This window comes from Scardinius erythrophthalmus (genome assembly GCF_964197995.2).
Source record: "Scardinius erythrophthalmus genome assembly, chromosome: 11".
Lineage (NCBI taxonomy): Eukaryota > Metazoa > Chordata > Actinopteri > Cypriniformes > Leuciscidae > Scardinius > Scardinius erythrophthalmus.
This window is the reverse complement of record NC_138231.1, coordinates 6,654,622-6,667,121: the sequence shown is the minus strand read 5'-3', so window position 1 is coordinate 6,667,121 and position 12,500 is coordinate 6,654,622. Positions and strand designations below refer to the sequence as shown.

Sequence of the window (12,500 nt, the reverse complement as noted above, 5' to 3'; positions counted from 1 at the left end):
CCTCTGGATGAATCCAATCATGTGCTTCTGCTAAAAGAAAGATGAGCCATATTCTGTAGATTCTAAAATAATATATTGGATCTTGACCTCTACAAAAAGGTATTGGGTGGTATGTATGAATATTGTGTACGCACAAATGGGTTTTGTACAGAACAATTTAAGAATTCAAGAGTCAATTATTCCACTTAAGCTACGGTTATAAAAAGCACACGTCTATTAAACATCTTTATCTCAAGACGTTTTCCACTTTTTCAACCTTACAGACGTAACTGATAAAGTATCCTGCTCAAATTTGCCCCAAAGCCACTTATTAGTTGAGAAAAACATTGCAAAGAGATACAGAACTGCAATGCCATCAACAAACCTGTCACGAAGGATTGGAAATGAATCAACATCCTCAGAACCCCTGTCAACCAATCAGAATCAAGAATTCAAACAATGCTGTAAACAAACATAATCAGCACAAATGGCTGCATATGTGTCATGCCCCAGAAGAGAATGAAATTGCTTTCCACAAACAGAAAACACTTGCTTTCCATCAATTTGCGATGTGCAAATGGATCTGACCAGCACTGCGAGATGACCTGGGTTAACCTGTGATTCATGCATTTAACTGATAATAGAGTAGGAAACAGACTCGGGCTGTGTGTGATGGTTGGTCTCTTGGTAGATAATCTCGTAGTAATGTTTCTTGCACTGTAGCATAACTGGGAGAGATTGTACAATTTTATCAGCTATCAGATGATAGTACTTCCATGGAAGCTTGTTTCCGCCACAGAATAAAACATTTTAAAAGATAAGTGCGACTTTTTATCTCACAATTGCGAGTTTACATCTCGCAATTCTGACTTTATTTCTCAGAATTGCGAGATATAAAGACAAAATTGTGTGAAATAAAGTCGCAATTGCGTGTTATAAAGTCAGAATTGCGAGATATAAAGTCAGAATTACGAGATATAAAGTCGCAATTGCGTGAAATAAAGTCGCAATTGCGTGTTATAAAGTCAAAATTGTGAGATATAAAGTCAGAATTGCGTGAAATAAAGTCGCAATCGCGTCTTATAAAGTCAGAATTCTGACTTTTTTCTCGCAATTGCGACTTTATATCACGCAATTCTGACTTTATAACACGCAACTGCAAGATATAAAGTCAGAATTGCATGATATAAAGTCGCAATTGCGTGTTATAAAGTCAGAATTGTGAGATATAAACTATTCTGAGGTAAAAAAAGAAAAGAAAGTCCGTCTTTTTTCCCCCCTTAGAATTGGACGTTATATCTCACAATTGTGAGTTTATATCTCACAATTCTGAGAAAAGATGTCAGAATTGCGAGATATAAACTCGCAATTATGTGTTATAAAGTCAAAATTGCGTGATATAAAGTCGCAATTGCGAGAAAAAAAAGTCAGAATTCTGACTTTATAAGACGCAATTGTGACTTTATTTCACGCAATTCTGACTTTATATCTCGGAATTTTTACTTTATTTCACGCAATTGCGACTTTATATCTCGTAATTCGGACTTTATATCTCGCAATTCTGACTTTATAACACGCAACTGCGACTTTATTTCACACAATTCTGACTTTATATCTCACAATTCTGAGAAATAAAGTCAGAATTGCGAGATGTAAACTCGCAATTGTGAGATAAAAAGTCGCAATTATCTTTTAAAATGTTTTATTCTGTGGCGGAAACAAGCTTCCATATACTTCAGTATGCCAAATATCAACTGGAGTGATACAGATCATACAAAGTCTTGTGCATGTTTATGTGTTGTTTTGCCTTATCGATTTTGTTCTAATCATGCTATACATCATGATTTATATTCAGTCGTTCTCATTCTATTGCCTGATTAGGATAAACCTCTTGGTTGTATTGCTCATACAGTATGTAAATTGCTTTGGATAAAAGTGTTTTCTTTATAAATAATTAAATATACACTACCATTCAAAAGTTTAGTGTCTGCAAGATTTTTTAAAGAAATTAATACTTTTATTCAGCATGTAAAAACGCATAATGTTACCAAAGGTTTCTATTTTAATTAAATGATGTTCTTTTTAAATTTACATTCAGCAAAGAATCCCGAAAAAAAAAAAAACACGTTATCACGGTTTTCACAACAATATTAAGCAGCACAACTGTTTTCAACATACTAGATAATAATTAAAAATGTTTCTTGAGTAGCAAATCATCATATTAGAATGATTTCTCAAGGATCATGTGACACTGAAGACTGGAGTAATGATGCTCTCGCTCTCTCTCTCTCTCTCTCATTATTGACGGCCTGCATCATTTCCGCAGCATCTCACTGGTCAACAGCTTTAAGATGGGTTCATCACAGTAACTGCACAACGCTCAGAAGCAGATGCATTGACAGCTGCAACAGCATCTTGTCACTGAGCATTCAATCATTTGTTAGCAACACCCACACAGAAAATGTTGAGCATGCATTTGTCGCCAGCACACCAGCCAAAGTTTTGTGCTTCAAATAGTGGGATCAATCTACAGTTTCTTAAGGGATGGTAAATAAAAGATGTTCTGTATCAGATTGGAGTAGGCTTTGCAAGAAAATACAATTTCAGTCTTTCGACATCACAATTTCATGTTTAATTCAGCATGTTACTTGCCATTTGTGAAATTGACCAAAAGAGAAAATTCAAGTTTCAAAGTACATTATGAAAGATACCATGGTGCAGGGATGGAAAAACTATAGTCATTTGACGGATACCATGGTGTAAAGTTAATGTACCATGGTAAATTCAAAGAATGCCCAGGTACATTTTCAAAAAAACTTTAATTTGATGGTCCCCTTAGACAATCTGTTAACTATAAGTAAAGTTGCACCTACATGTCAACTAACTCTCATTAGAGATTAAGTAGAGTATTAATAGACTGTCTACTTAATATCTGCTAACAGTCATTCTAACTTTCCAAGTACATATCAACTTATTACCCTACCCCTAACAGTATACTAATACTCAACTAATACTCTAATGAAAGTTGGTTGACATGTATATGCAGTGTTACTTATAAATCAACAGAATGTCTGAAGGGGACGATCAAAATAAAGTGTAACCCTTTTTAGTATTAATACATGTTAATATTTAGTGTGTCAATTACGGAACTCTAAACAGGATCTAATAAACTTTCCCAAGCACTCATGGAATAATGAAAAAAGCCTCTGTCAGCGGCTGTGGATTTGCGGTTATGCTCGAGGGAATAAATAAATAAACAAAGGCATTACAAACAAAATTAATTACAAGAGGAGGCGAGTAAATAAGCTGCCACACCTCTAGTTCAATTAAGAGTCGTTTGTTCGTTTTGAAGTGTCGTTAGTCATGAAAGACAGTTCAGGCAGATGGGCTTCTTAAAGTTACAGTAGTCGCTTTATTTATTGTTAGTTGCATAGAGTTTGTCACAAAAAGACGTGTGAGCCAACATGAGGGTCCCTCTCCATCTCGCTAATTAGATACCGATCTGTCTTTCATACACGCTTGTGCACAAAAAGCAGACCGTAGATCAGCCAGACAAACTCAATCACACGCCTCATACCTGTCAAGGTTAAAAACAAACGCGTTCCCAGATAAATATGCACCATTCAGAGTCATTAACTACACACACACACAGACACAATATGCCTTATTAGACAGTCATGTCACAACCAAGGAAAGACGCTATTGCTCTCTGCTGTTAGATAAAAAATCTCTTCTCATCTCTTTCTGCTGCCTTTGCTTTTATATTTATCTGAATAGCATCTATGAGCTGGACCGTGAGCCGAAACAACATGGAGACTTTGATGACGGATGACAGAGAAAGTGGCGGTCCCTCAAGACTCTACCGTGTTCTGATGAGTTTCCTTCAGGCAATAATTAAAGAAATCTGAGGTAAACACATTCCCTCCAGTGCTGGGGACTAACTAACTAAAAGTAGTGACGCTACCAAACTTAAAAGGGAAGTGCTGTCATTATTTTACTCGCTCTCATGTCGTTCCAAACCTGTTTGCTGTTATTTTTTCCCAGAGAAAACAGAAGTTTCAAGACATTTTTGAAGAATCTTTACAAAGCTCTTTGCATACAATGACACTGCTAGCACAACAACATTGTAAAAGTGTTGTTCTGTGTACACTACTGTACAAAAGTTTGGGGTCAATAAGATTTTTTCTCTTCAGTCTCTTATGCTCACCAAGGCTGAGCCTTTGCATTTATTTGGTCCAAAATACTGTAAAATCAGTAATATTATGAAATATTATTACAATTTAAAATAGCAGTTTTCTATTTGAACAGTTCAAAAAGGAACAATTGACTGATTCGAGAAGTCACCTTTTCAGTTAAACGCTGCTGCTTATCGTGTTTTTAGCTTTTTCTAAACTTTCTTACAAGAATCTCTTTTTTTGTTGTATTTAGTAGGGCTGTATTAAAGCCGATACTGTATTATTTTCTTCAGCTAAAACAGTTCAGATGTGGAATCATTATTGGAATCACTTTGAAAAGTAAAATACAGTTATGTATTACATGTGCAGCTTTATTTCTTTGTATTATTTCTTCTTCTTCTTTTTGATAAAAAAATTTGGAGAGTAAAATTAAATTTAAATTTAAAGTTAAAGTTAAGGAATCTTACACTGGTTCACTATAGGCTACTGTATTGTAATATGTTTGGGACATGGCTTTTAAAAGTGAGACTTTTGTTTTTGTAATCAGGCTCTCAAAAAATATGTATCAAAATTTGGATTTAAATTTATCGGCCAATATATCGGTTATAATCAATTATCGTAATTTTCCACAAAAAAAATCATATTGGCGCATCCCTAGTATTTAGCGTAAAGTTGTTCAAAACTGTTCAAAACTTTAATGACAAAAATATATATACAGTATATATATATATATATATATATATATATATATATATATACAGTAAATATATATATTCAGAAAAAAAGATATATACAGTAAATATATATATACAGTAAATATATATTCAAAACTTTAATGACAAAAATATATATACAGTATATATATATATAATCAAAATTTGGATTTAGATTTTTCAGCCAATATGTCGGTTATCGGCTTTATCGGAATTATCAGCGAAAATTTTCATATTGGCCCATCCCTAGTATTTTGCGTAAAGTTGTTCAAAACTGTTCAAAACTTTAATGACAATATATATATATATACACAGTATACAAATTTGGATTTAGATTTATCGGTCAATATATCGTTATCAGCTTTATCGGAATTATCAGTGAAAATGTTCATATTGGCCCATCCCTATTATTTAGCGTAAAGTAGTTCAAAATCATTCAAAACTTTAATGACAAAAAAATATATAAAAATTTGGATTTAGATTTATCGGCCAATATATCAGTTATAGGCTTTAATCGGAATTATCAGCGAAAATGTTCATATTGGTCCATCCCAAGTAATGTTGTTCACAAATGACATCATAATTAAGGTTCATTCAGTCAAAAACAGCCATTGTTTCTGAGCCAGAGAAACACTAATCTTATTAAACTATATAATCTGAAAGTTTATTTTGTAGTGTAGATAAATACTTTTTACAAAAAGAGTTTTTAGATGAAAACGTTTAGTTTTTTTCAGTATGCTAATCACAGGGACACATCAAAGTCAAAGCAGAACTCTGCGGTCAGCGTCCAACTGTTGGCGTTTGCCCACAGAGTTAGTGTTAATACAATCTGCATAATGCTAAAGCATTTTGTTTGATACTTACAAAGCTTTCTCGTCACAGAAGTCCCACGGAATTCACTCAAGCGAAAAAGTTCAAACAAAAAGCACCGATGTGAGATGACAGTAGCTGTAGTATGAGATGCCAAGATTTTGAGCCCGGATTGCTCCCTGAAGTGGGCTTCAAGCGAGGTAGAGAAAAGCTGGCAAGCCCATCTGCTGGGAGACTCTACTGACTGAAACCAAGAGAAATTACCCTGAAAACTACTGCGCACACCTCCAGCGACTCACTATACTAATCCAAAAGTGCCGTATACCACAGCAAACACCCCTTATTAGCCATTAACGAAAGACTCTGTGACGTCAAGTGAACAGTACTTTCAAAATGTGTACGTTTTGTGGGTCTTGGCGAAGACGAACAAAGGTCACGTCAATCATGTCATTATCAGAGCGTGGGCTGCAACAGCCGCATGGCAAGTAGCTAGTAAACTGTCTTTATGCATGAAATCTAAGTGAAACACAAGCTAATCTGATTAAACGCCATGAAGAGTGAAACAACAGTTCATGCTTTTCTCGTTCCTTGAACTAATTCTCCAGAATGGCATTCATCTCGACTCAAATAGCAAGCTGACGCCTTTTATTTCTTGCCCACAACAGACTTGACAGAGCCACGGGCTCTAGCTTAATTCGGCCCATTGCTCAGAGTTTCTCATTTGCATAATGGAAGAGAAAATTAGCGAGGAGAAGAAGAGCTGCGACCAAATGAAGCAATCTGGCAGTGTGAGCGAAATGGAAATGCAAGTGATTTGGATGCGGAATTTGCCCCCTCGTTTGCAGCGTATACCTTCACAACAGGTGCCGTGGCGGATGAAGGGGGTCCCGAACGCTTGGCGGCGAGGTCGTTGCTGGCCGTCGTCACGGCGATGGTCACGGGGGTGGGCAGGAGGGACGGGATGACCGGGAGTGGGAGGAGTCCTGGACGGTTGTTGCCGTTGGCCACGGGAGGGGAGCAGGTGCTGTTGCCCACACCATTGTGAAGGCCGCTGGTCCGGTCACGACGATCCCAGGGGCCTCGGTAGTCTCTCTCAAAGCGGTGGTGGTGTCGTGACATCACTTCCACTTAGAGGATACGTGGCACTGTCTGCAACAGAGAACACAAAGAGAGCGATAGCATTGATTATACCCTGTCAAAACACAGATAGAAATAGAATGCACCAAACAAATCGAGCTTCTTGGCAGGTTTGACGCGCAACACAACAAAACTTGCAGCAAACATCTCAATATCTGCAAGACAGTAGATAAAAATGGCACCGCTTCAGCTGCGTGTAAAAAATAACACATGAGCATTTAGCACTGATATGAGTGCTGGCATATGACTGAGTGCAGCTCCTTTGTGTTCGGACAAACGTTTGAAGACTTCTTTGGTCACTTTTCAGCCTGACTAAAGAAAGATTTTTTTATTTACTTTACATTTTTCAACATCTCTAAATAAATAAAACTAAATAAAACATTCCAATTAAATAAACTGAAATTAAATTAATTAGCTTAATTCATTTAATAAATAAACAAATAAATAAGAATATCAAAATATTAAAATAAATAACCTAACAAATAAGAGTAAATAAAAACTAAATTAAAAAAATGTTTAATTTCTTGAGAAAATAAAACAAAAGATTCCAATTAAATAAATCAATTTGAATTCAAATAAAAACTATTTAATTCAATAAATAAACAAATGAATAATAATTCAATAAAAGTAAATACAAACTAAATAAGAAAATTGATTAAATGAATGAATGAACAATTGAACAAATAAATAAATGCATTTTAATAAAAAAAAAGAAAATTATATCACTCTTAAAATACGTATTGTTTCAAACTATGATAACCTATAAAAAGATAAAGAGAAAACTGATCCTAAACAACTTACATTTTTTGTAAGAAAACTATGTCAAACATTTTGTACAAAAATGATGACTGTCCTTCTATTGCAGCATAACTTCTATTTTAGTCTGGTTTAAAAACAACATGTGAGCCTTTAATACAGACAAACATGATCGCATATGATCAAGCACATGCACATGGCTTCTTTGTTTTCACACATGAAAAATAGCCCATCTACTTATTATAATCCAGACTCTGCCAGCTTTCATAAGAGGACAAATGAGTGTTTATTTACAAGACCCACAAGGAAAAACACAAGTTTACAGGAAAACTTGCACTCTTCCAGATGGTTAAGAGATCCGTCCAACCATCCTTAGTGTTCTTAATGAGCAAACTTGTACAGCTCCAAGGCCTCATGATTTTAATTAATCTAATCAGCAGTTTTATTGAGCTTTATTGCTGATAGCTGTGCAGGACACGATATGAGAAAACAATGAACCAGCAGCGGTTTGGCTTTAGCGCTGCGTTAGAGACTGTGCTAACCTCATTTTCCGTCTCATCTTCTTTATCTTGTCGTCATCCTCTACACACATCCTCATGTAATAACTCTGGAGACCTGAGGTTGGGAGTGGCGTTATTCGTTTCTCTCTGTGTATGTGTGGGAACAGATTAAGCTGTTAGTAAAATAAGCCACTTTTGGCCGTTCTGCTGTTCTGCAACAAATTCAGGATTTATTGTGCCTTGGCTCGCTGTTTTATATTGGAGTCAGCTAAACAAGACAGAAGTGTGGAATGAGGTTTACCAGGACTGTTGTTCTGTGTTGTGGCTTTCGACCAAAAAGAGTAGACTACACAGCATGGGCTAGAAGTAATCATGAGATATATAGACGTCTATTAATATTAGCTTATCAATATGGAAGGGAATCGTGAGGAATGAAAATATATTCAATTTTTCAATTAAAACAAGAAGCTGTGACTACATACAAGTAAATAAAAACATGTACTGTACATAACTACTTATAACATGTATATAAACTAAATAGTGCAAAAGTGCAAGCCCAATTTTTCAGTGGCGTTGGTCCCGGAAGTGTTTTTCCCATTCATTTCTCCCATAGGGATTGTCAGGAAGTCTTCGTTAAAGCGTTATAAGCAATGAACCAAGACAATCGGCTACGAGGTGAATCATAACATTACAAACTTTGATTGCAAAAGCAAAAAAGTATTTAAAATCGGACAAAAATACAAAGGTTCAAGACTGTGTTTACCGGCTTTAGTGAAGGAACTACAATCCCATGAACCACTGCAAACAGCATAATCGAATTAAAACAGATAATACTGGAATCATAAAACTACAAATTTACAGATGTTGATCATATATTCTGAAATCAATATTTAATAATTTTATATATTTATACACACACACATGCATATAAACATTTTAAATGTTACTTTAAATGGTGTACATTGTACAGCCATAGTGTGCCAGAACGCCCACCACACACCAGCTTATCGGTGGAGAGGAGACAGAGTGATGAAGACAATCAGTATGGGGATTATTAGGAGGCCATAATGGACAGAGGCCAATGGGCAATTTTGGCCAGGATGCCGGGGTTAAACCCCTACTCTTTTTCTGAAGGACATCCTGGGATTTTTAATGACCACAGAGAGTCAGGACCTCGGTTTAACGTCTCATCTAAGGATGGTGCTCTTTGACAGTATAGTGTCTCCATCAATATACTGGGGCGTTAGGACCCACTCAGACCACAGGGTGAGCACCCCCTACTGGCCTCACTAACACCTCCTCCAGCAGAAACCTAGTTTTCCCAGGAGGTCACACAAATATATAAGCACACACAAATGGAGCACAGTACCCACTAATGACACCACCGCCATAATTGCGTTGCAGGCTAAAACAGCACATTAATTATTCATGGCTTATAACAGATTGGCACTGTTATATAGACGCCTCTAACACTGTAGATTCACACTAGACACATGTAGATCATATCTGTGCGTTGTCTTGCCATATTCTCTACATGCAATGCACTTAAAAGCAGAACAGAAAAATTAATATCAGCTTTTGCTTTGAATCACGGCAAATATTAGGAGCTGTGACATCTTACCTGAGGTGTAGTGCATTGCTGATGGTGATATTGTAAGTTATTTTGTCCAAATTAGCCATCTATTTGATATTTCTTCCTTTTTTATTGCACCATATCTGTGATAAAATACTTTTTTACGAATATGAATATTATCTTCTTAGATTTCTATCAATCATGAAGGGTAAATCTGATCACAATAAAGCAGTTGACCCTGAAAAACTACAGCAGCTCTGGCCTATTTTCAGTCAGATGCACACGAATCAACATTCACATGTGATCCGCTGTTGATCCACTGTCCTCTGTGTAAACACCAAGTATACTTGCAGCTTCATATATGGGTGGCCGCAGTGTAAAAACTGCTCTAGATAGGCAAATTTAACCATAATATAATCGGCTCATAATGCTGTAATGGAAAACCCTGAATCCCCAGCTTTGACATCAAATCAAATATATTAAATATATACTAATTCTTATTAAAGCTACAAAAGTTATAGTCAAGAGTAATGAGTGATTTTCTCTTTGTCTATTGTGGTTTGATTAACATTAAGCACACAGACAGACGCAGGGTTATTAGGCTGCTGTCACTTTAAGAGCTGCACGGATCCAATATACGGTTACATTTGAGATATTCCGATATATCGAGCAGCCCTACAGTGCGCCAGTGGTTTTAATCCTATGTTACGTAGTTTCGTAAAGACATTTGAATCAAGGTAATAGAAATCCAGTTAATATAAGAGAGAGAGAGAAATGTAAAGAAGAGCAGCCAATATAGAATTGACTGAAATTTCAATTGTAAACATGTAATGATTTTAATGGGGCGATGGAGGCAGAACAAGACAGGCGAGTGTATTCTTTTTTTGGACAGAGGTTCCTGACAGGCCTGATGATTAGAAGCGACGTTCAGCTGCAAGCGTGAATGCCATTAGTGAAAGAATGAAGGAAAAAGAGAGAAACAGAAGAGGGGATGTCAGTACTGAACAGTATATGAATGTGTAAAATTAAAATACTAAATAAAACACTAAAGCAGCAATGGGACTAATTAACACAAAATAAAACTCTTAAAGTTGTTCAAAAGCAAAACACATGCAGAAAGTCAGGTACTCGCCAGATCAAGATTGAATCGAAGAAAGAGTGATGGAAAGGATGAGGAGAGAGAAAGTGAGACGGGCCACGGGGGGAGGGAGAGAGAGAGAGAGAGAGAGAGAGAGAGAGAGAGAGAGAGAGAGAGAGAGACAGAGAGAGAGACAGGAATATATGAAGTGTGAGTCAGGCAGCGAGAGAGTGAGACAGAGCAGTGAGAAGACAAAACATACAGCACAATCTGTGGATATCAGTGGTCTGAATCTAAAACGAATGACTCTGACAAGTCGGTTCTTTTCAGCGAGCAAACAAAAACGAAACCAGTGCAGTCCAATTACAGAACGAACGTTATTTTATGTGAATCAAACACATCAAGCAGGATTAATGTAGCCTGATTCCTAAATGAATGACTCTGAGTCGGTTCTTTTCAGTGAATCAAAAACATCCAGCACAACCAGGGACAGGTTTCCCGATAACGATGTATCTTAGCTCTTAAGAGCGCTTTCTACGTGCAAGGTTACGAACGTTCGCAGCAATTCCACGAGCGTTTCCCAAAAATGCACTTAACATACGTGCTACTTAAGAGTCGCTGTCCATTCGCGAAGTGCTGAAATATAACCTTATATGGAATCGTATTCTGAACGTTTAACCTAATAATTGTCATCTGTTGTGGATTAGCAATCAAGACAAGTCTATATAAAGCACCTACAGGCGGAGGCACTGACAAAATGGCTGAAAAAAAACAACAACAAAAAACAACGAAAAGATACCTTTCAAAGAGATTAAATTAATGTCCTTTTAGAGGAGATAGAGCGAAACAAAGATGTAATTTTTAACAGATTTAAAGGATTTTTTTTTGTTCATTACATTAATTTTTATTAAAATTATTAGATTAAATTACTGCTATTTTTTTTGTTTTGTTTTCTGACAAAGTACGAAAGTACAATCAAAACCTTATATTATAATCACACTGCATTTGAATAAAGTTAAAGGTGTAATGTGCCGGTTGTCCTGCAGGTGTCCTCATAAATCTGTCTTCTTACGATTCACTTGGGGATGTACGATTACTCCAGAGCACTCGTAGTTCTACGAAGATTTTCAAGTGCTACTTAAGATACGATGCTTTTGGGAAACAGACCGTAATATTAAGATCAGTCGTACGATCGTTTTTACGATCAACTTAGGCTTACGATGCTTTTGGGAAACGCAGCCCAGTCCAATACAACCGATTCCCAAATAATGTGTCGGTTCTTTTCAGGGAATTAAAAAAGTAGCACACTGCCTGCAATCAGTCAAATGAGTCAGTTATTTTATGTAAATTAATGCATACAGCCCGATTAATGTAGTCTGATTCAAAAAATATATGATTCTAATGAGTCGGCTCTTTTCGTGAACTCACAAAAACACAGCAAAACCAGTGCAGTCCAATTACAGAAAACAATGACTCAACTGAGTCAGTTATTTTATTTGAATCAAATGCATACAGCACGATTAATGTAGTTTGATTAAAAAATATATGACTCTAATGAGTCGGCTCTTTTCGTGAACTCACAGAAAACACAGTGAAACCAGTGCAGTCCAATTACAGGAAAAAAATTACTTGAGTCTTTTTCTGGGGAATTAACAACATACAATACCATCAGTACATACAACGATTCCCAACTAAATGACTTTAATGTGACGACAAAGGTGATTTGATTTGATTTTCAGTGAATATTAAAAAAATGAAAACCATACAATACAATCAGTA

The 12,500-nt window shown here is 36.2% G+C and overlaps 1 protein-coding gene and 1 long non-coding RNA gene across 2 annotated transcripts in view; one reads left to right on the top strand and one right to left on the bottom strand.

Moving 5' to 3' along the window:
• Positions 1 to 12,500, bottom strand: part of klhl29 (kelch like family member 29) — a 308,679-nt gene that overhangs the window by 196,977 nt on the left and 99,202 nt on the right. Inside the window, exon 3 of the mRNA XM_081378916.1 lies at positions 6,530 to 6,826. Within this exon, the coding sequence (XP_081235042.1) occupies positions 6,530 to 6,796 (267 nt within the window). The 5' untranslated portion in view covers positions 6,797 to 6,826. The remainder of the gene's footprint in view (positions 1 to 6,529; positions 6,827 to 12,500) is intronic.
• LOC308698667 overlaps positions 1 to 12,500 on the top strand; it is a 21,730-nt gene that overhangs the window by 8,048 nt on the left and 1,182 nt on the right. Inside the window, exon 2 of the long non-coding RNA XR_014031092.1 lies at positions 3,757 to 3,888. This is a non-coding gene — a long non-coding RNA (uncharacterized lncRNA). The remainder of the gene's footprint in view (positions 1 to 3,756; positions 3,889 to 12,500) is intronic.